The following is a 21,243-nucleotide window of genomic DNA, read 5'->3' on the forward strand; positions in this document are numbered from 1 at the left end:
AGTAATATGTATTTCAAGATTCTATAGTTTAATTTCATGTTTATGTCATGTTTTTTTGGAGTCTAAAAGATGCTTTTAACACCTAGACTTTTTCTAGCCTAGTTTTGATTTACATGTCTCTGCTTCTTGAACCAGATCAAGCAGCTAAACAAAGAAAATCCAGGTGTGATTTAGTGCAAAAAGTCAGCTTGATCATCAAGCTTAAAATACATTTATGGGTAAGACAATTTGTACTTTGTAGTGTTTTCTGGGAATACTGTGTGCTATTACATGAACAGACCGGATCATTTAATAAGCGTTTTTTTAAGTTAATTATGTTAATGTTTCAAGAGCTTTCCTAGTGAAATTAAATTGCCTCTGGGATGATTAAAGTCCTAATCTATAACCATCTGTTACTCAGCTGTTTAACAGACAGTCTGTCCACACAGGTTTATTGTAGTGTTGACTCAGCACAAATGGCTCAATTTTCTTAGTCTAACTAGTGGAAACTGATAACTTTTCACCTCCAAGTCCGAGACACTGTTATGATCCTTTAGGTGCATGTGGTTCATGAATGAAGACAGCAACTGGGAAAAGTGGTTACAGTTCTTAAATCTTTAATGTAAACAGCAGTTTTGAGGGGCTTTGAAAAATCCTAAAGAAAAACATCTTAAGGTATTAAATAGGAAGGGGAAAATATATAAATCATACTAGAAATAACAACCATGATCTGTTTTTAAATTAAAAAAATAATACTTCCCTTGACCAAATACTAACATCCTCTTTGTAATACCAACTACTTGGCAGTTTCACAATTTTAAAAATCACTAAATTATGACCATCTTACACATGATAAACAAAAAAAGCTCAAATATTGCTTAGGAATGTTGTGTACAGCAGTCATTACAACGAGAGAGACTCAAATGAGGGAGAGACGAGTGTGTGTTTGTCTGTGTGTTTCACAATGGGGCTGCTTTTTACGGTTGTTTTTGGCAAAGCCACTGTGTAGGTGTGTACAATATGCAATAAGCAGCGGTGGGATAATAACATTAACATTAAAATATTCAAAAGAAAGGCTTTTTACTGTCGTACAGAGCCTGGATTTTGATGATTGACTTGTTCTAACAGTCTTCAGTATATGTGTAGCAGGGCAGAGCAGGTATAAGAGACTATCTTTTAAGTTGTATTCGTTAAAATGAACTTCAACCCTCTGCTCAGCCTCTTGGAAAACACTTAGCTGCCACAAATACTGTACGTGAGAATGTGACAGGAAATACTGCTGGGAAGTTGACAACAAAACACAAAACCCCCGTCCCTCCCTGCTCCTGAACTACACAACCACCATCCCTCCCCACACAAAAGCCCTGAGGAAAAATAATAAAAATCAACATAAGAAAGGACAACAAGGAAGCTGAATCAAATAGAATTTCTAAGCATTTGTCTACAACGGTCTTCAAGCAAGATGACGGCTGGCGCCTCGGTCGAGAAGAAGAAGAAGAAGCGAATGTTTGGAAACATCAGACACAGGAGGAGAGTGAGGAAGAAGACGCAGGACGACCAACGACAGGCCAAACAAATACTTCCTGGTTTCTCATCTCCATGGCAACCTGTTGACTGCATCGAACCCCATGTCCCTCAAGTGCCTATTAATGTGTCCCATTATCTCTCTTATAGAGGTCTAGTGAGAAGCAAGAGGAAAATAGTTCAATAAATCCTTTTTCTTTCAATCACAGTTCATTTTTTATATCGTATGGTTTAATTCATTTTTATGTTCCAGTTTATAAGAAAAGGGGATTGGTCCAGTGAGTACAGTAGGTGCTGGGTGGGTCTGGGTTAGATCTCGTACTGTTGTTTGTCTAGTTACAGTCATAAACAAAGTCATAGTTGCTTGGTTCTTTGGGAATCGGGGGCGGGGCCTCGGGAATCTGGATGTTCTCTAAATCCAAGAGTCGGAGCTTCATCTCCATGGAGAGCAGGGTGTCCATGTCAGATTTGGTGTAATCGCTGGTCATCTCCTTACCTAGGAGGGCGTTTAGACCGTCTGTCCACACGCAGTACTGCATAGACATGGACAGAAGTAGATCCAAAATTAAAACAAATAAGTGCAAGCAAAAAGAATCACAAACACAAAACAAAATAGTTCAAAAATTCAACAAACAATAATTAAGAATGATGTGTTTCCAAACTCAACGGAAGCTGCTGATAGCGTACAGACGCCGCCTACTTTAGAGACCTGCAGGCATAAAAGAAACTCACCACTGAGGGAGAAAAGTCTGTGTACACTGTGACTCAGGAGAAATAGAGCAGGGACACCTTCTTCTCTATTGTCCTAATTACAAACTTCTATGTTTGAAAAAATATATTTTTTAAAAAAGTTTCTGGATTCAAGCTGCAGAAAATGATGCATGTTACCCTTAGATGAACTCTTGCAGCTTTAGCCCTTTGTGTTAGGTGTCTAATAATGATGCCATAATCAATGAAACACAAGAAGCTTCCTTTTTATTTTGCAAAGTTCTCGAGTAAATAGTTATTATTATTATTTTTCTGACCTATATCGATGCCGAAATATATAATTACATATATTGTGATAGAGGATTTAATTAATATTGCACACTCCTATGTAACAGCAAGTATTTTAAGTCTCTGAACAGTGATCATCAAAATGCCAAAGCTGCTTAATATATAGGGTTTTTTTTATATTGTTGTGGGATTTCACCAGCTTGAACTTGAGACTTGATGTTTTTGATATTTTTGCTTGGTCAGTGAGTCTTAATTACGTTGAATGTGCCTTGTTAAGCATTTGACCACTAACAGACTATTTTTACATTTTTCACATTTGGTTTGTATCAGGCTTGTGCATGATGGTGAAGCCGAATGCCAACTGACAGCAGTAATGTGTAAAGAAGCGCAGCCGACACATCGTGTTACACACAGTGAGTTTTGGTGAATAACACTGAATGTAAACATAACAGGGCACCTTTAATTCTCAAAGCAGCCAAATCCAAACCCAGTTTCAAGTCTTGAGTTCAAGTTTCAAATCTATAGCTTTGTTTATAAGTATGTTAGTTGTATAGTTTTTTTATGCAGTTAGCTTTCTCTAATGCTAATTTATTGCTGATTTTTGCTCACATTTATTCTTTGATAATAGGCGCACATGTACGTTGTGCAAATAAAGTTCAATGACTCAATGAGAAAGGTTCAAGAAAAGGACAATACACACACATTTAGTACACTGTGCATGGTGCAAATGAATCAGTTAAACACACTGTGGTGATCATTTGTAATATATATCTGACTTCTACACACTTTCTCTTTGTGCAATCACACTTGTTCATTCTGTCCATGACACTATCAACAGCCGAGGGGCCGGGCAGTGTTGGCTTACCTCATGCTTGTCAGGAGCAATAAAGTTTAAATACTCGTCAGACTCATACAGGATAGTGAAGGCCAGCTCTAACACCTCCTGGATAGAGGAAAGAGTGAAAGGGGGGGGGGGGGATAACAAGTGAGATTTACAACACAACACTGCCATACCAATGCAGTCTCCCGCTCCTCCACATGTCTTGTCACCTTCTGTTACATCAGCTGCACATCAACATATCAGCGAGAGAGAGAAGCCAAATACCTGGGATGCCTTTAGATTCTAGACACTGAATATGATGTGACATGTTTCCAGGTTTATTCCCTCAAAATCCACCATGGTCTACTATGGGAAACAAATTGAATGCAGTGTGAGGACACTGAGATCCAGATTTGCATACATGAAATTAATTCATTAAATGCGTGCTTGCAATCTGCGTGAAATTAGCGCCTGATTTAGTGAGGCAGTAGGTAATTACACAATCCGGGGCTGCAACCTAGGCACAGTTTGTGAGGCAGAGCTTAAGCGATGCAGTTCAGTGGTGGGATTTGTCTCAGATCAGGAGGCTAAGAGAAGAAAACATGTAGTGATGTTGAATATAAACATATATTACTGAAGTAATGTAGTGAGGGCACTGTGAACCTACACAATTTCATGGCAATCAATGTGACATTTGTTGAGATATTTCAGTCAGGAAAAAAGGTGGTGGACCAACGCTGCCAGCCTTAGAGGGCTGGCAAGGATATTATGTCCATGGTTAAATATGAAGCAGTGGTTGTAGATGACACTGATACAGCTGAAGTCTCCATAGAAGCACATGCTAACTGCAACCAAATGCACTTTTATAAATCAAATATGTATAATGTCCACAGTGCATTAACAGCTTTGTTGCAGTTTGAGGTTTATGACCACAAAGACACAGCTCTGCTCTTTATTTGGTCTTATAAAAAGGATACAATGTTCATTTGTTAATGCTCTTTTTTTAAGTGTTGTTTTTTGTTCATGAACTAATTACGTGCAGGCCCACTTCTTTTGCCGCTCTGTCTGCTATCATTTTGTTTAAATGAAATACTGGTTAATTAAATTTCTCTTCCCTCCCCCAGACGGCCTTATTTCAGTGTACTGTAGCTGCACAAATCTGCACCTGCTCTTTAGACGCAGAGGCTTTTCCACACAACTCGGAGCCATCGCAAATTGAATGAGCATTCCTAAATGCAGCAGAACATGCAATCATCCACACTTATCCTACAGTATATCCACCAGTTATTTGCATGATGCTCCTTTTAAAATTCACATAAAGCAAAAAAGTTTCCTTCAGTAATGAGATGCAAAGTGCAGCACACATGACATGCAAACTGCTCTTCCAGGTCGGTGCACCTGTCTTCCTAGATGACACGCGTGTCTTGAGACACAGAGGGTGTCTGAAGGAAGGTAAATATTGCCCCGAGTACATATGGGAGATATAATAAGTATGGAATAATTATAAAAAATATCATAATGAAAGCGATCAAAGAAATGCTTGTGATGAATACATTTGGCAGAATATGAGAAACAATCTGAAAACACTGCTTTTAACTTAACCCTCCCACCTCTGTCTCAGTGTCCCACAAATGGTCCACAGGCCAGCTCTGCTCTAAAGCCCGCAGGGGTGACTTTGGCTGGCCTTGTAACAGTGAGTAATGAAATATACTTGTGTTCTCATTCACAAGACTGGGACAGGCCTGCTAGACGGCCCACAGACCCCCCTCGGGTCATTCTCCTCGACCTGTGCTTATCGACAAGGTAATAAAAGAGACAAAGCGGGAAGGAGGCGTGCTCCTTTGTCTTCAAGGCTATTTATCCAAGATCCAATATATCAGAGTCCTGTGGGGAGGGGGAGTGAAGGTTTACAGAAACAAAGTGCAGGAAAGGAAGGGCTGATGTGTACACAGACGCAGACAAGATGGCTCTTTCATCCTGGTTATGGTACCACAGAGGGCACACCAATGTGTTACTCTCAAATTTAAACAGCAAAGAAAATATATCAGTATCTTTTCAGCGACTCCTGTGTGATCTGTGCAGCTAAAGGACTACTCTGTGATTTATTTCTACACAACGCTGCTGAGCACCGACACACAAGTTATTGTGTTATTTCCCAAAGCAAAATTATGTAACTGACATCATGTTATGCAACTCTTATGCACACAGAAACACAATCTCCTGCCTGGATACACACCCACCCGCCAACACATATGCACATGTGTGCGCACACATGCACGCACACGCACACGCACACACACACACACGCACCTTGTTTTGCTTCAGGGCTCCCTTCTCCTTCATGTGAGGACAGTCTTTGCCGGTGATAACAGCTTTGATCTCAGCCACAGGCACTGCAGAGAGGACAGAGGTGAGTTCACAACAACAACAACAACAACAACAACAACAACAGCAACAACATCCCTGTGACAACTGTGTCATCCCAGATGGGTGACTGGTTTACTCAAGTGATTAAAACTTAAATCCTCCCCAGGTCTGCCACCTTGCGAGAATCATAAGTCAAACTGATGTCAACACTGACTCTTGGTGTCAGTGGCAGCTATTTGTCACTGCCCATGCTGTGTTTTGGGGCTGGGTAATCCTTAAATAAGGGCAGAGACAGTAGTCTTGTAGGAAATACACGAGTTGCAGTGAGCGCAATTAAAAAATACATTCTGCATCACAGCAGTGGGTGAAGAGCATCAATAATTTAACTTGACACTCACATTTTTCCTGTAAAGAGTCGTGGGGCACCTCGCCCTGAGGGCTCTCCTCCAGATCTCCATAGTGCAGGACTTTATGGTTCGGAGACAGACGGCAATACCAAAACTTATCTAGAAGAAAAGGACAAAGAAAAACAAAGGGGCGGAGGAGACCGATTTAGAGGAGTTATGAAATAACTCACTGTTATAGGACATCATATGGGATTGAATGAGTCATCAACAAGAGAGAAAATTAGCGTGCCAAAAAATTCTGTGACAAAATAAATAAATAAATGAAAAAGAAAAAAAAGAAACAGCCTTGAGGAAAATCCACAGATGGGCTGTGATGCTGGGCATGAGGGAGGGGTCTTGATGGGCAACAAAACAGACAGTTGGCCTTCATCGTTTTAACAATGATTCAACAACAACATACAAGCTCAAGTCAAGATCAAGAGAGGACATGCTGGGCTTTTTCTGGCAAAGATTATACCTGAACTGTGACTTGGTTTATTTTCTTTTTAACAGAAAAGCTAAATCCAAACATGTAGCAGGTCACCAGCAGAGGCACAAGGTCCAGAATGTCTACTCTGCCCACGGAAAGCGCCAACGATGGCTGAGATATTTTAAGAAAACAGTGACAGCTCTTTGGTGTTACCAAATGTTCTAATTTAAATAACTAGAATGAACCCCTCTGCCGAGTTGACCACGGTCAGAATAATGGGAAAGTTTACTGGAGAAGAGAGTGGTCACAAGTTGATCTGGATTTCTTATTTATATAAAACAGGAAGACTTCTTTAGATGTTAGGTTTTTACATAGCTCACGTAAAAAAAAAAAAAAAAAGGAGGAAGTTACTAATATCTTATTACCTTTACTCGCAACATTTTGCATGTTCATAATGCAAGTGAAAACTTCAAGTTGTGAGACAGTTTCACTCTGGTCTAAGCTTAAATGCAAAACTCTTATCTTGATCTTATCTTTATTATCTCTATAGAGGTCTTATTTTGTTAAAGGTGAAGCGTTATTTAAGTAAGGCTTAATTGCCACATTAAGAAGACATAAATCAAGTTGAGTGAACTCCTCTCTTGGCTGATGTTATGAGTAATCGTCCAGCAGTGGGGGCCTGTATCTGCCAGCTGTGTCTATAAAGCCTCCACCAGCAGCCTCTGCGGCCAGCCTGGTGTTCTTTCGTAGCTTCCCTGCCAAGGTGGGCACCGAGCTGAGCTGGCACTGAGCGGGCACAGACTGGGGAGGTCTGGCTGGCGTGTGCATGGGTGGCACAGTCCAAATCCTAATTGCTGAAAATAGACAGTTGGCGGTGCCAGGCTGGTGCGGAGTGGCACCGGTCCATGGGGAGCAGGAAGAGATGTGTGGGGTGGCTGTGAGGGGAGGGACACGCTATCAACTGATTTGTGTGTGCTTGTGTATCTGGATACAAGCACATATGTTCTTCTTTTGGCTGGAAGACACCATGTCTCAATTTTGGATTTAATTTAATTCTTGTATAATGTCGAACTATAACTGTCTTAATTTGATTCAAACTCCAGAATGAAAAGATTCAACAGAACCAGGCCAAATTTCCAAGTTTACTTTTGCTTTAATGCAGCTTTTACACAAAGCACACTTCCCTTAGCCCCAAGTGGCGCTACCTGACAGTACCCTGCACTTAAAAGACAGTACAGGTAGTACTCTTTATTCCAATTTCAAAACACCATCAACCTGAGCTTTTAGAGAGAAGCTTCCCCTTGTAATGGGCAGACTGGCACTTTGGAAGGTAGAGAGAAGAGTCATCTGCACTGAAGTCAGCTAAATTAATATTTGATGTAGGCACTTGAGTCCCTGCAGGCTGGAGGACTTTGAAATAGTTGTACAAGATGCTGAGGGAAGAGTGGGAGAAGGAGAGAGAGAGGGAGGGAGGAGGGGTGCACGTTTTATGCATGAAAAAAAAGATGGGTCAACACACATTAAACAGACAGAGAGCTACTATATAAAAGTATAAAGATTGTGAAAGTTTGTCAGAGAAAAATTAGACTAATAAACCAAAGCACCAAGTGAAAATGAAACTTGCTATGGGGCTCATTTTATTCATGTTCAGCCTGCCTAAGGTCTGCAAGACAAAGGGCTCTTTACATCATCAGTGCATGGATATACTTTTAACTACCAGCATGAGAACAATAGCTCAGAGAGGAGGTGGGAGGCTAGGATAGACATGTACGGGTGGAGGGAAGAGAAATCAGAGTGAAGGCATGTGAAGGTGGTAGCATGATGGCAGATAAGGAAAAGGGTGTGCACCAGTAATGTGGAAAAACAGCATGTCCTTGACTCGAGTGTCCTCAGAGGGAAAGACAGCTACAGTTAGCTTGCAGCAGGCAGACAGCTCCCCTACAGTCAGGGGACTGTTGCAGCGGATTAAAGCCAGTGTAACCCTACAGGCTACTGTGCTAAATTAAATCCAGAGAGGCTCATGAACTGCTTTATGTAGTGTGTGTGGGTCTACTCCTCCTGAATGGCTAACTGTTTTGTTTCTGTATTTAGTATGCGTGTGGCTGCTTGCTTATATGTGCATGTGTCCTCAATTCCTTTGACAGGCTTTCTAGGAGCTCTTAAGTAACAACTGTGATATGGTAATATGAGCCCATTCGCAGCGTGTCACCGCCGCAAAAGCCAGACAGGCATAAATCAGCCGACCACAAGCAGCGAAAACGATCTGATGCTAAATCTGGAGGATGTTTTCCACCTCAACATCTGTCCTGCAATATCTTTTCAACTCAGATTTTTTCCCCTTACTCTTACGTTTCTTTTCAGTTTTTTAAAAAAATTTTTTTTTATTGTTTCTGTGACCCAGCTTTGACAACTTCTGGATGACAGCTGCCAAGACGAATTGTAATCAGGCTTTAAAATGTCAGAATACATTGATGTGAGAAGGAAAAAACACCAGGTTTTACTCAATTTGATTTGACTTATTGGAAAGCAGAGTTCCTGCAGGGAAGTTGATGACAATAATCCAATAACAGCAACCTGAGCTTGTCACTGGGTTTTTTTCTTTTTTATTTCATGTATTTGTACGTATGTGTGTAGACAGAGAGAAAAGTGACAGGGAGAGGTGAAGGAAAGTGCAAGAGGGAGGACAGAGAAATGAAGGGATCAGGTCTCAAGCAGATTAAATCCTATTTGACTGAAGTGCAGTATATTATACAGGCTAAATGCTATCACTGCTACTCCTCTCTATCCCCCTTTCGCTCCTCCTCTCTCGCTTTCTCTCTCATGGCAGCGTGTGTGAAACATGATATTAGGCTGAATGATTCGAATAGGCTCCTGTCTGAGCCGGCTGCTGGGATTTTCCCTTTGTATCCATCTTCCTCTCTCCTCTATGTATCACTAGGAAGGAATACATCCATACTTTCACTCAATTAAACCAAAGGAAAGCACTGTATCTGTGGAAATGAGACTTTGCTTGCCCAAAAATCTCAACATAATTTGGTACCGTGGACAGAACAGACATCCTTAATGAGCTTAAATGTGAGTATGTTAAACATCTTCTGAAAGTTGCAGCCCCTGACGTCTGCCATGGCACAAATTGTCTGACTCACACCCTCCGTGCTGTAGAGCAGCATCATGTTTGATCACCCTCCATGCTGCAGAGCAGCATGAAGCGTGTGTAACTCCTTTCATTTCTGTTTTCAAAGCTTTCTCTTGAATTTATCTTGACAAGTGCAAAGTATGAATGTGTGTTCATGGCTTCGTGTCTTTGTATTTTTTTGCATTGCAATGTATCTGTGTATGTAGGGGCCAAAAGGAGGGAAGACAGTGTGATTGTGCATCTCAAGACAGCAAGACATGCATGTTCTTGAATAACAGAGGCGGCCTGTCTCTGCCTCTAAGGCTGAGAGAGCTAGAAAACTTGTGTGAGCGATCGTGACAGCAGAACCACAGCAGTCCCCCGTTTGGAAGATCTCCTGTGATAAAATGTGTCCTGTGGGGTTTCGACACAGCAAAGGGAATAAGATGATGAGTGGGGGTTGCAGAGGGGAGGGATGAAGAACAAACAGACTGAGGGAGACGGGGAAAGAAATGGAACAAGGGTCTGTGTTGATGCAGCAGACAGAATTTCAGTGTGTATGTGGTTATGATGTGCGGGTGAAGACGGTGTCACGTCAGAATCGGATGCTGGTGCATATATGTGAGTGCGCACGCATGTGAATACTGTGTGTCTCACCTTGCCTCCTGCGACTACTGATCTTCCTGAAGCAGGTTCCCTCACACAACCTGTTGAGCCTCTGCTGTTTGATCAGCTCCATGATCTCTGGCTGGATCTTCTCCCTCAGCTCCCTGCAGATACAACAAACACACATTATTGGTTTAAGACAATTATCTAAATTCTGTCAACCGCACCCGTCCAGTGTGGCAAGCAGGCAAGCAGGCAACAGCGAGCGGCAGGATGCTCCAAGTGAATTTTATAACATTTAGCCTGTTTTCCTGCCAGCGTGCAATATTCATCTGTCAGGAGGGAACAGAGAATAAGAAAGACACATACTTCCACACATACGTGCACATGCATAGTGCACACGCTCAGAAATATAGCATATAGCATCATATGGCTCATATAGCATCCCAAAAGGCTGATCGGTGAAAATCTGTGCCGCTCCAGCTCGGATCACTGTCATTTATTCATGCATCTACATGTATGTGTGTCTGTGCTGCATATGAATGTGAAGCACACAACACTAGTCAGCATGAATTATGTATATTATCTGCCCGAGCAGTGCTGCTCCCCATCGTTTTTTCTATTCTAGAAATTTGCAGGTTTTGACAAGATTTACGTTTTTCTAGCCGCATAAAAATTTATATTTCTAACAGGAGCTATTCATTTTCTTGTATTTCCTCTCTCTGATGGTCATGATCACATTTTTGTCCTTCTCTCTCTTCCCTCTCTCCGTCAGGCCCATCAGCACTTGTCTCCCTTCATCCGTCTCCCTGCTCGCCCTCCCCGTCTATGCGTTCGCCTCATCAGTGACTCCAGTCATTACATTGATCTGTGGTCGCACATTCACTCTGACATCTTTAAAGAAACAGCTAGTGGGGAAGGCGTGGCTCATCGCTGGAAGGATGGATGGTGATAGCTCGGCTTTAGCGCCTCTCGTGCCATCCTTCTGACTGGGCTAGAGACACGTGAGACGGTTTTTGTCTCAGACATTTACACAGTCTGGCTGCTCTGTCTTCTTAGGAAGTAGCTCCAGTTACAATCTAAACTCTTTTCCGGCAAATGCATAAAATCACAGACAACTGAATTAATGGGCCGAGGTATTGCCCTGGCAAACCTCTATGAAAAGAAGCACCCCGCTTGGTATCAGGTGTCAAAAACATCAAAGAAATGAGGCAGGAAAACCCCTTTCAAACCTTGTGGAAATGTACATTAACTTTTAACATTAACACCGCACATCAGTAAAATATTGCCGAGCACAAGTGAAAGAGAGAATCAATAATGAATTGAGTTAAACCGCTTTTCATCCTAATTTTCTGGAGGTTGCATTAAAATTATGTTGCATATTAACATTTTCTCATTACTGCATCCTCAGCGGCTCTGAGCTGACCTGCTGCATGAATTTTTTATGTGATGACGATTTTATTTCTTGGTGTAAGCAGCTTTTGGTAAATTTAAAACTTCCAACATACATCTCACCCCCCCCCCCCCCCCCCCAAAAAAAAACCCATATCAAAACAGCTCCAAATTCTGCTCCAACAAGTCAAAACGACATTAAATAATTCTTCAGCTCAGGCATTTTACGAGAGATGCAGCTTTGATCTGAAGCTATAATGGCTCCTCTTCACCTTCTTTTGATCTCTGCAGTCATTCCCTACAATAATTGATGGCAGAAAATTGGCAGCAATTGTAGAAGGTAACACAGACCTCCTTTAAATCTGCCGTCTGACATGCTCTGCTCATTATGTTTACAAGTCATGACTGTACCGTATTGATTAGAGGAAAATTCCACCCTTGTGTCATCTCATATTGCTGACGGGAGGCTCGTCAGTCTTTGACACTCACTGCTCTCCAACAGTTATGCTGTGATAAAATGTTAAAATGTGCTTTTTCATGTCAGCGTCTGATTCGATTTCAATTATATATCACTTACTTCTCCCAAAATACTGTTTGACAGCAGACTGGAGAGACTGGAGAGATTGGGTGGGAACTTGTTGCATTCTGCTATACTCTTATTATTATTATATTGAAATCAGGTCAAAAAAATGGATCTTTAATTAAAAACTACACTACCTGTGTTATTTATTTTAACTAAGTTAGAGTATTTTTTTATTGTACAGTTTTCCACAACTTCCTTCACCTTTGTTCTGCGTTCACCTCTGTGATTAATTGGCTTCAAAAGTTTGGTCTCTACCCCTCCAATATCGATTTAATAAGCCCTTGGCTCAGCATTGATTACTGTTCAAAGGGACAAGCTCACTCTGTGAAACGATTTTTCAATAGTGCTTGCTACTCCATTAAATACAGGCAGGACAAAACAATGTTCTCCATTACAGAGACTGCATCCATGATCAGTCAGTGAATGATCTATAACAGACTAGCTCTCCATGCTTAATGAGCTGGAGGGTCATTAATGGAGCATTCACTGGGAACGCCATTTGCAGACAATTTGAATTTAATGCATATTTTCAATCTGGAGAAGAAAGCACAGGTGCAACCTGCTTGAGGCCAGTTGCTGGCATTTGGTTGACAAATGGAAAGAGGAAAAAAGAAATAATTACAGCATATTAATGACCATGGCGCTTTTTGTAGGCACAAGGCATATCCTAATTTCAGATTTAGGCTTGATCAGGTAGATGAGGAGAGTTATCACACTGACAGTAAGTATGAATAAAATTATAGTAAACATTAATCGGATTAAGCATTCTGTCAACAACTAGGCAGCCCAACAAGCTCCTGTGGGTCACAGACTACCAGTATGAACCTTTGAAAAATGTGTGCAGTTGCATTTTTGGATTTTACAGTGTGACACGATCATAATGGCCACTGATTGGTTGACTCACAGAATGGGGCGGGACTGGAAATCTTCCTGATTCATTCTCTCGGACTGGCGTATCTTCAGGATCTCTGTGTAGCTCAGATTCTGCAGGCGACTCTTGAACTGGTCCAAGGAATTAGGCTTGAGAGTCAGCGCTCGCATGATCTGCTCCCGCACCACCTGCATTACCTGCAGAGGAGAACAGGGAGGTTGAGGATGAGTGAGATTATCATGGATGCAACATGTAGAAAGTGTGTCATGGTATCTGCTATAGACGGGCGTCAGTGTAGCCATGAAGTCAGACATAAGCCCCTCCCTATTTCTAGGAGTCAGGGGAGCATATAAACTGTGGTTCTGTTCCTGACAGGATTAATGATGTGATTTTTTTTTTCAGAACCAGAGCCTGTAATCCAGTCTAGTGCACTGAGCCTTAAGGGGGAAAGAGCAAAGCAGAATAATTTAACAGTGGATACTCAACTGTTAGCCCCAGTATCATGCATCAGTGAAATGCATGACAGAACTTTTCCTATAATACCCAAGCAAGCTAATACCATTAGTCTGGCTGCAGAGGCACGACACGAGCGCTGTTCCAAGTCATCAATCCCACTCGAGGGGTCTTTGTGATCAACGGAGGTAACAATATAATAAGAAAGTGTTCCACGACAACACATAAAACACATCATGCATATCCACATCAATTAGCCTAATGCATATGCATTACTGTCAGGAGATAATTTAAGTCTACACACACTCCTCAGTTGGACACAGGCAAATGCTTAGCCACAGACACACACACGTTTAAGACTGATGCACTGGAGTTCAATGAGAATCACTGAAATTTAACAATATGAACGCTGAGAAGTGAGCAGTAGTAAACACTATCAATCCCCTCAACTAACACACAAATACAGACTAGAAAAAAGTCATGACCTTTTCGACATTTGTGCAGATGAAATAAGAATTGAATTGACGCAAACTGGAATTCATTCGTTGTGATTGATATTCTCTTATAAAATCTGATGTGAAAAATCTGGTCAAAGTAAAATATATGCAAGACATCTGCAACACGGCACTAGGAAAACTAAAATCTTACACGTCTTCTGTCATTTGAAGTATCAATTAGTAGAGAACAGATTCTCCATTTGAGTAGAAATAGCTATTAAATAACTGAATGGTTAATAAATTGTGACTTTCTATGATCCCAACATACTTGAACTAACATTGCTTCCAGGTGAGTTCATGTCTTTCAGCCTCGAACGCTGGATGAGATCAAAACCAGTGATCAAACAAAGGGTCCTGAACACAATGGTACTTAACCTCATTAAGGTGTGAAATGAAATTAAAGCCCAGTTTGAGCCACTTTATGACAGAACCACACTGCATTTTAAACACAGTTAATAAAGCACTGGTTCTTCCCAAAGTATAAAATCTCCTCATCCCTCGGCACGTACGCTGGAGCCCCCGGAAAATGACTCCTAAGCTGAAATCTTCAATGACAGCTGCTTCCATTTAGCTTTGCACTCTGACAAGTGATTTGCATTTTGCATAATTAGGATTTGAACACTAATATAACTCAAAGGTAGATTTGCGAAGGTATTCGGCTTACACACAAGGGACTTGACTGGGAGCAAAGGTAACTCCTAATGTGCTGAAATGGTTCAAATACAACAAGCACCTGGAACAGTGGTTTCCTCTCACAGCTGAGAGTAGCTTACAGAGCCTGGGTTGAAGTAGGCCTATAAATCCTGCTGACTCTCTCTCTCTCTCTCTCTCTCTCTCTCTCTCTCTCTCTATATATATATATATATATATATATATTTGACCATAAAAACAAACTTGACTTGGCTTCTTAACATTTCTTTGGCCAGGCTGAGCGGTGCTGTTCCAGCTACTGCAGGCAGCGTGATTGTAGACGTGACAAGGAGCCATGATTATGGATCAGCCTTGTTAGCAGCTGCCTCTGGGCCTGCAGATGCTGATTCACTGGATCAGATCATACTGAGGTGACAGAAAGAAATAGACTGTCTTCCCTTCTGTTTCATTTGATTTTGCTCCATTGTAGATCCTCTTTTCTCTGCTCGCCTTCATGATCAAATGTTTGAGAACACACAAGTATTTCCAGCCTCTGCAAACACACTTCCTCACAATGTTTCGACTCTATTATATTGAGAGACAATAACAGGTAAGGATGATGTTTTAAGTGCATGTTTGTACTTATACATGCAGAGAATACTTTATGGTCTTTGCTTATAATTGGTCTGGTCTCCTGTTCTGTACTTTTTGGTTTCATCTGGGCTCCACACCTTTAACAACCAAGCCAAAACCCAGTGTGCCAAGATCCCAAATATAGTCTTACGTAATATTGTTCTTGCTGTTTGTGCTTACTGCAAGGCGATTACTCATCAACTTGCTAACCTCTGGACTCTCACTAGTCAGACTAAGCCAGGGGTGAGCGCATTAAAAATAGAAGACTTCAGTTGCTGAAAATGAAACATGAACAGCATAAACCTCAACCCAGCACCAAAACACAGAAAAACTAAAGAGGACACAGGCGATCGAGGATAATCCTCCTGAATCAGTGTCACATTTGCTGTGTTAAAATGCATAAAGAACTGGTCTGGACTCAAAGTGCCCTTTTGGGATGTTGTACAGTGAGAGCGCCAGGAAAAAGAATGAACCCATTTCTAATTGTAGCTCTGATAAGCCCTGAAGGTAATACTGAGCTCCCACCATAATAAGACCAAAAAAATCATTTTATAAATGATTACACAATTTAATCCAGGGATTAGCTTTTGGAATGCAAATATGTTCAGAGGCGGTAATCAGTGTATTTTCTAACAAATGGGCAACAAATTGACCTTGGAAAATAAACACATGCACAAAAAGGTGACAACCGCAGAAAAGAGGTCTGTCAAGTCACATGGATTTATTTAGTTTAATTTAAATGTTTTTAAGCACCAATTCAGGAGTCGAGTGATTCTACAGTTGAGCTCTGAAATTAGTTTTAATGAGTCTAGATTTGGAACCTGTGCAACCCTTGTCGTCTGGTTTATTTACAAAAGCTCAGACACAGACCCACAGCAGTGCACAAGGTCTTCTCTCGTGTGATCCAAGTCTAACTGGCATTAAGGCTGATGCAGGACATCAGTGACTCAGCACAAGAACCTTCTTCAAATCCCATTTGACAGAAGCAGACAAAAGTTCAGATCAGGATCTCAGCTGTTTAAAAAAAGAAGCGGCCGGGATCAAGTCTCTGCATGTAGAAATAAAAGGTAAATTCTGTTGCTTTCTTTGGTGTGAATTGCACATGAGACGAGGGCAAAGGAGGGATGTCAACCAAAAAAAGGGGAATTTGCTGGACAGTATCAAGAGCTGCTCCTTTACTGTATGTCAACAGAGTCATAGAAATAGCAGGATCATTCATGATTATTTCCATGAAGGGGACTACCTCTACTTTGTTCCTACACTCATGGAGCTTAGCCATGTTTCAGTAGCGTAACAGAGAAACAAAAATGCAAATGCCTGAGTAAGACTGCAACCACTAGAGGGCAGAGGTCAACACTTTCCCTCCCTACCAGTCAAGACCTGTTCTAGGTGAGTGTGCAGAGACTGAGCTGAGATGCAGGCTTGTTGAAGACAGTTATAAGAAGGAGGATTTTGTTTTTCTGTACACGCGTCAGTCTGTCTGTTCCTTTCCATCCTTCTATCGGTTCATCCATCCATAAATGCAGCTGTCTATTCCTTCATCAGCTGAAACAGCTAGGAACATATTTTCATTAACTCTCACTGGTGAATGTCATCTCCATGCAAGGCTCTTCCGCATTCTGTCTTAGTCTGTGCTTCCATGTAATCTGTAAATCATATTTTCAGAAATCGCGGTCCAGCCAACAGCAGATTTACAACCCCCCAGGACTGGCATTTCAGCCGCAGCCTCTCTTCCTCCTCCTCCTCCTCCTCCTGAAAAATTTCCAGACGAGTGGAAGAAGCCACAGCTTGCAATCATGCTACGAGAGATTCATCACTGCTGCCCACCACTTTTAATCACAGCTTCACCGAGCTGCCTATCATAAATTTTCACACGCATACACACGCTTATAATCCTGATAATAAAGCCTCAAATTAATTTATTTTCCCATTAAGATTACAAATGGCCTGTCAGTGTGTCTAGAAGGGACATTCTTCCCTTAAGAAGCCATTTAAAAATAAAGGAAATAATATGACAGGAGAAACAAAGACTGGGCTTTGATGGCCTCAGTTTTACTTATAATGTGGAGTACAGTTAAGACTGCAGATTGTAAACAAAAAACAAATTCTCTCGTTCTTCCCTGAAATCATAAAAGCTTTTAAAGGCAGATCTCACTGTCACCTGCAGCCTTCTTTCCAACCTAATCCTGATCTCCGGAGACTGACTGCCACGCAGCCCTGGTGTTTCAGCGGAGGCGTCCTCGGGGAATGTTCATTAATATGCCTTGTTTGCAGTCATGTCTCTGGCAGGAAAACAATTCTGTTGGCCCATGTGGCTGCACTCATGCTAATTAACACTGCGAATATTCATCACATTAAAAACGAACACATGGTCCTTTCACAACAGGGCGGGGGCTGGGATGGGCGGGGGCATTATGAATATTTTATCTTCATCCTTCTTTTTCTTCCTCCTATTTCTCAGAGAGCACCTTGGTAGAGGTGAGGCGACGTCAGTGCTGAAACTAACTTTGTCGGATGAGCTCACTCTCAGGATAAATTTAGGTTCAGTTTTGTACTGGCGTCGTTTTAGCTGCTTTCTGGATGATCTGAGTGCAGAGTTGTTCATCATGTGCCTCTATTCTTGTTGATCCGAGATTTATCGGTTCCATCTTGTCCACCTTTATTTCTGTCTTTTTGCTACATTCCCTCTCACGCGCCCTGAGCTCTCCCAGACAACAGGCCATCATTCTTTCTTGTAGCTCCTTCGCAGGGGACGTTAGACACCAGAGCAAGTGTCAGCAAAAGTAATTAAACACTGTCCCATGAGCCATCTAGTACACGTAATGAAGAAATGGCCGCACTGACTCATCTGCCACACTCCTTCATCCTCACTCTCCTCCTCAGTTCCTTTCAGTTTGTGCTCAAACAGGACAGTCGGGCAGCTCAGCTCTCCCACAGTCGCCCCACTATCAATCATCGACAACGCTTCAGCCGTAACAAATTACCGTCCCCTTCCTGGCGACCAATCAACTGTCGCCGCTGCTCCATTTACCTAAGAGGATGCTAATGACATCATTTACCAGCTGTCAGTCAGACGCTCACCCGCCATTCAAACCCGGGTGAAAAAATCTGGAGAACGTGCTGGAGAGGCTCTTAGGTGGCCAAATAATAAGGCGGTAATCATAGAATAATGACTTTGTCGAGACTCCCCGGAAAGCAATCAAAAAGTCAATCTCACGTGGTGATAATGGGAACGTCGCAGAAGTGAATCTGTGCATTTGAGGCTCTGAAGCAGACGAAACATGCATGCTCGCAGACATACAAAAGGAAGCATTCACACACATGAAAGTACACACACACACACACACACACACACACATTTGTTCACTTCTGTCAGGGGCCTTTTTTTTTGATACAGAGAAGAAAAAGAATACTGGGAACTAATTTCTCTGTTATTGAAATGGTAATTACATTTTACCTAGCTGCCACTATGTCCCATGTTCAGTTAATAATTATCTCCTTCAAAGTTGAGCGTGATGTCATAAGAATAAAACAATGCCACAGAGATGGACATGAAAGGAAGCCTATGTCTTATCACGCTGCACAGAGTGAGTCTGGTATGGCTTGTATTAAATTTAGAAGCTGATAAAAATGCACTGAACAAAGATGCAGATGTGTTTTGGAAGCTGACTAAATAAAAAGGACTAATCTGTGGTTGGAGATTAATGGCCAAACTTAAGACAACGCTTCTGTTGTCACTGTTAAATCACTATTAAAGCTGTCAAATTATTATAGGCTATATTTTAAGACATTAAAAATAGCTTATGTGACTTTAACCATGAGTATAGCTAACAGAGTGCAGTCTACACCAGATCAAATCATGTATTAACAAGCTAGAGATGACTCTTGTTTGTGCACACAGTATGTAGACACACAGACACTGTTTCCTTCTGGTTTCCTTTTATGAAACAGTAGTGACATTAATCTGTGCCAACAATGCCAACTGTGCCGGTTTTTGCTATCCATCACCCCCGTGGTCCGTGCGAGGGGACGTTTGGGGGAGGCACAACAAAACACAGATCTCCGTCTGACAGCACACACGCACGCACGCACGCACGCACGCACGCACGCACGCACGCACGCACGCACGCACGCACGCACGCACGCACACACACACACACACACACACACACACACACACACACACACACACACACACACACACACACACACACACACACACATATGGCTTCGCTTTGGTCACAACACAGTGTAGTGCTTCAAATGTTTCCCACTGGCTTGGGAAAAAGCTCGATCTGAAACAACACTCCATGCTGCTGTGCACGTCAGCTGTCGTGGGTGTGACAGACGTGATGGTTACAGAGACGAGGTTTGTGAGCAACTCAGACGAAGTGACATAAAGGCGACGACACAGGGCGACCTTTGTCAGTACTTGGATGGTGAAACTGCCTTCACCTATAGTGGGTACTGCTAAATGTGACTAAATCAATATGGGCATCATGAAGAGTAATGAAATAGTGTTGACAAAAACTCTTCAGCATCACTGAAACGATTAGTTTATTAATTAGATTATTGATCTAAGTCTATCAAGAGAAAATTAATCAGCAGACAAAGTCTCAAACAAAATTAGGCAATCTGAAAAAATCATCTTGGGTGTTTGGAAAAAATATGCAGGCACTTTTCATTAGTTTTTTAATTGTTATTTCTTAATTGATAATTAATCAAAACAATAATCATCAGATTACTTGATAATTAAATAACCGTTAGCTGCAGCCTTGATAATATTCTTTTACAGGTTGACAGCATTATGCCACGTCTTTGTAATTCTATCTGAAACATTGTTGGGACTGGGTGACGGCCATATTAATGGTATGTAATGCCAAACAAGAGGCTGTCAGGGTGTCATTACAAAGAGGGTGAAGAGCAGTGAATGTTGCACAGCAGCCAAACTCCCAGATTACATTCAGTATATTCAGCTTTTTCTCGTTAGACTCTCCTGACAGCCCCGTCATGGCTCTGAGTTAAGTCTGCTGAGAGCATCTAAGTGGAAAGACACCACTTTCATCCATTAAACTTTCAATTATGTATCTACCCTCCACAGCTCCAATGTAAGGAGTCATTGTATCTGGATATTTCGATAAAATAAGACAGAGTGGTAAGGGGTACATGTAAGTTAAAAGTGCAGAGATAAAGCAGATCTTTCCTCTTTTAGTGAATGCCTCAGGGACCTGTTTGACGGCATTAAAGCACCACAGGGAACAGAACATACTGCACTGAAGGCGAGGTTGATATACACACTCTCTATGTACATACAACTACTGCAGATATACCAATTAATTCCTTCTTGTACATGCATTATATAGTATGAACAAGCACCAATACACACAAAACATAAGTACTGGTGATTATTCCATGTAAATTCCGAATATCCCGAGGTACACACACTCACTAAACACATCTGGAGACCCCCTTCCATCAGTCCCGTTCTTCCTTCTGCATGAGTGATGCAGGTCAACGCCGGCTGTTGCTGCTAGCTGTTGTTGTTACCATATTTAGAGGCCCAGTACTGCACGCCTAGACAAAATGTCAGAGGAGCTCTTTTTCAACATCGAGCTTGATGTGAAGTGCAGCACAGTCCATATGGATGACTGAAGAGCAAAGCCACCTGGGAAACCGCCACTTACGGTTAGTCCATCAAGAAATGCTGATGAAAGCCAAGTGCTGACCTTGGCTTGTGCACAGCATTGCATTAATGAGTGTTTTATTACGACACGGTTGTTGCTGGAAATATGAACATTGTGCATTAATTGTCCCAGAGGGATGAACAAATTGGTTGTGATTAAACATCTATTCAAGGACATCAAAACAGGTATTATTTCATTATATGAGATAAGCCTCATCCGGGACAAGCACTATCCTGCAGTCTACAGATAAGGCATCATTGCTGGGTAGAAAAACTAT

At 41.7% G+C, this 21,243-nt stretch overlaps 1 protein-coding gene across 8 annotated transcripts in view; it reads right to left on the minus strand.

Annotated features, from left to right (window-relative positions):
* Positions 1-579: 579 nt before the first annotated feature.
* elmo1 (engulfment and cell motility 1 (ced-12 homolog, C. elegans)) overlaps positions 580-21,243 on the minus strand; it is a 99,210-nt gene continuing 78,546 nt past the window's right edge. For all 8 annotated transcript variants that reach the window (XM_056398855.1, XM_056398853.1, XM_056398854.1 and 5 more), the window contains 6 exons: positions 13,103-13,266; positions 10,275-10,387; positions 6,085-6,192; positions 5,630-5,712; positions 3,365-3,442; positions 580-2,036 (listed from right to left, as the gene is read on the minus strand). In XM_056398855.1, the coding sequence (XP_056254830.1) occupies positions 1,836-2,036; positions 3,365-3,442; positions 5,630-5,712; positions 6,085-6,192; positions 10,275-10,387; positions 13,103-13,266 (747 nt within the window). In that variant the 3' untranslated portion in view covers positions 580-1,835. The remainder of the gene's footprint in view (positions 2,037-3,364; positions 3,443-5,629; positions 5,713-6,084; positions 6,193-10,274; positions 10,388-13,102; positions 13,267-21,243) is intronic.

The sequence above is a fragment of the Seriola aureovittata genome, chromosome 16 (assembly GCF_021018895.1).
Source record: "Seriola aureovittata isolate HTS-2021-v1 ecotype China chromosome 16, ASM2101889v1, whole genome shotgun sequence".
Classification (NCBI taxonomy): domain Eukaryota; kingdom Metazoa; phylum Chordata; class Actinopteri; order Carangiformes; family Carangidae; genus Seriola; species Seriola aureovittata.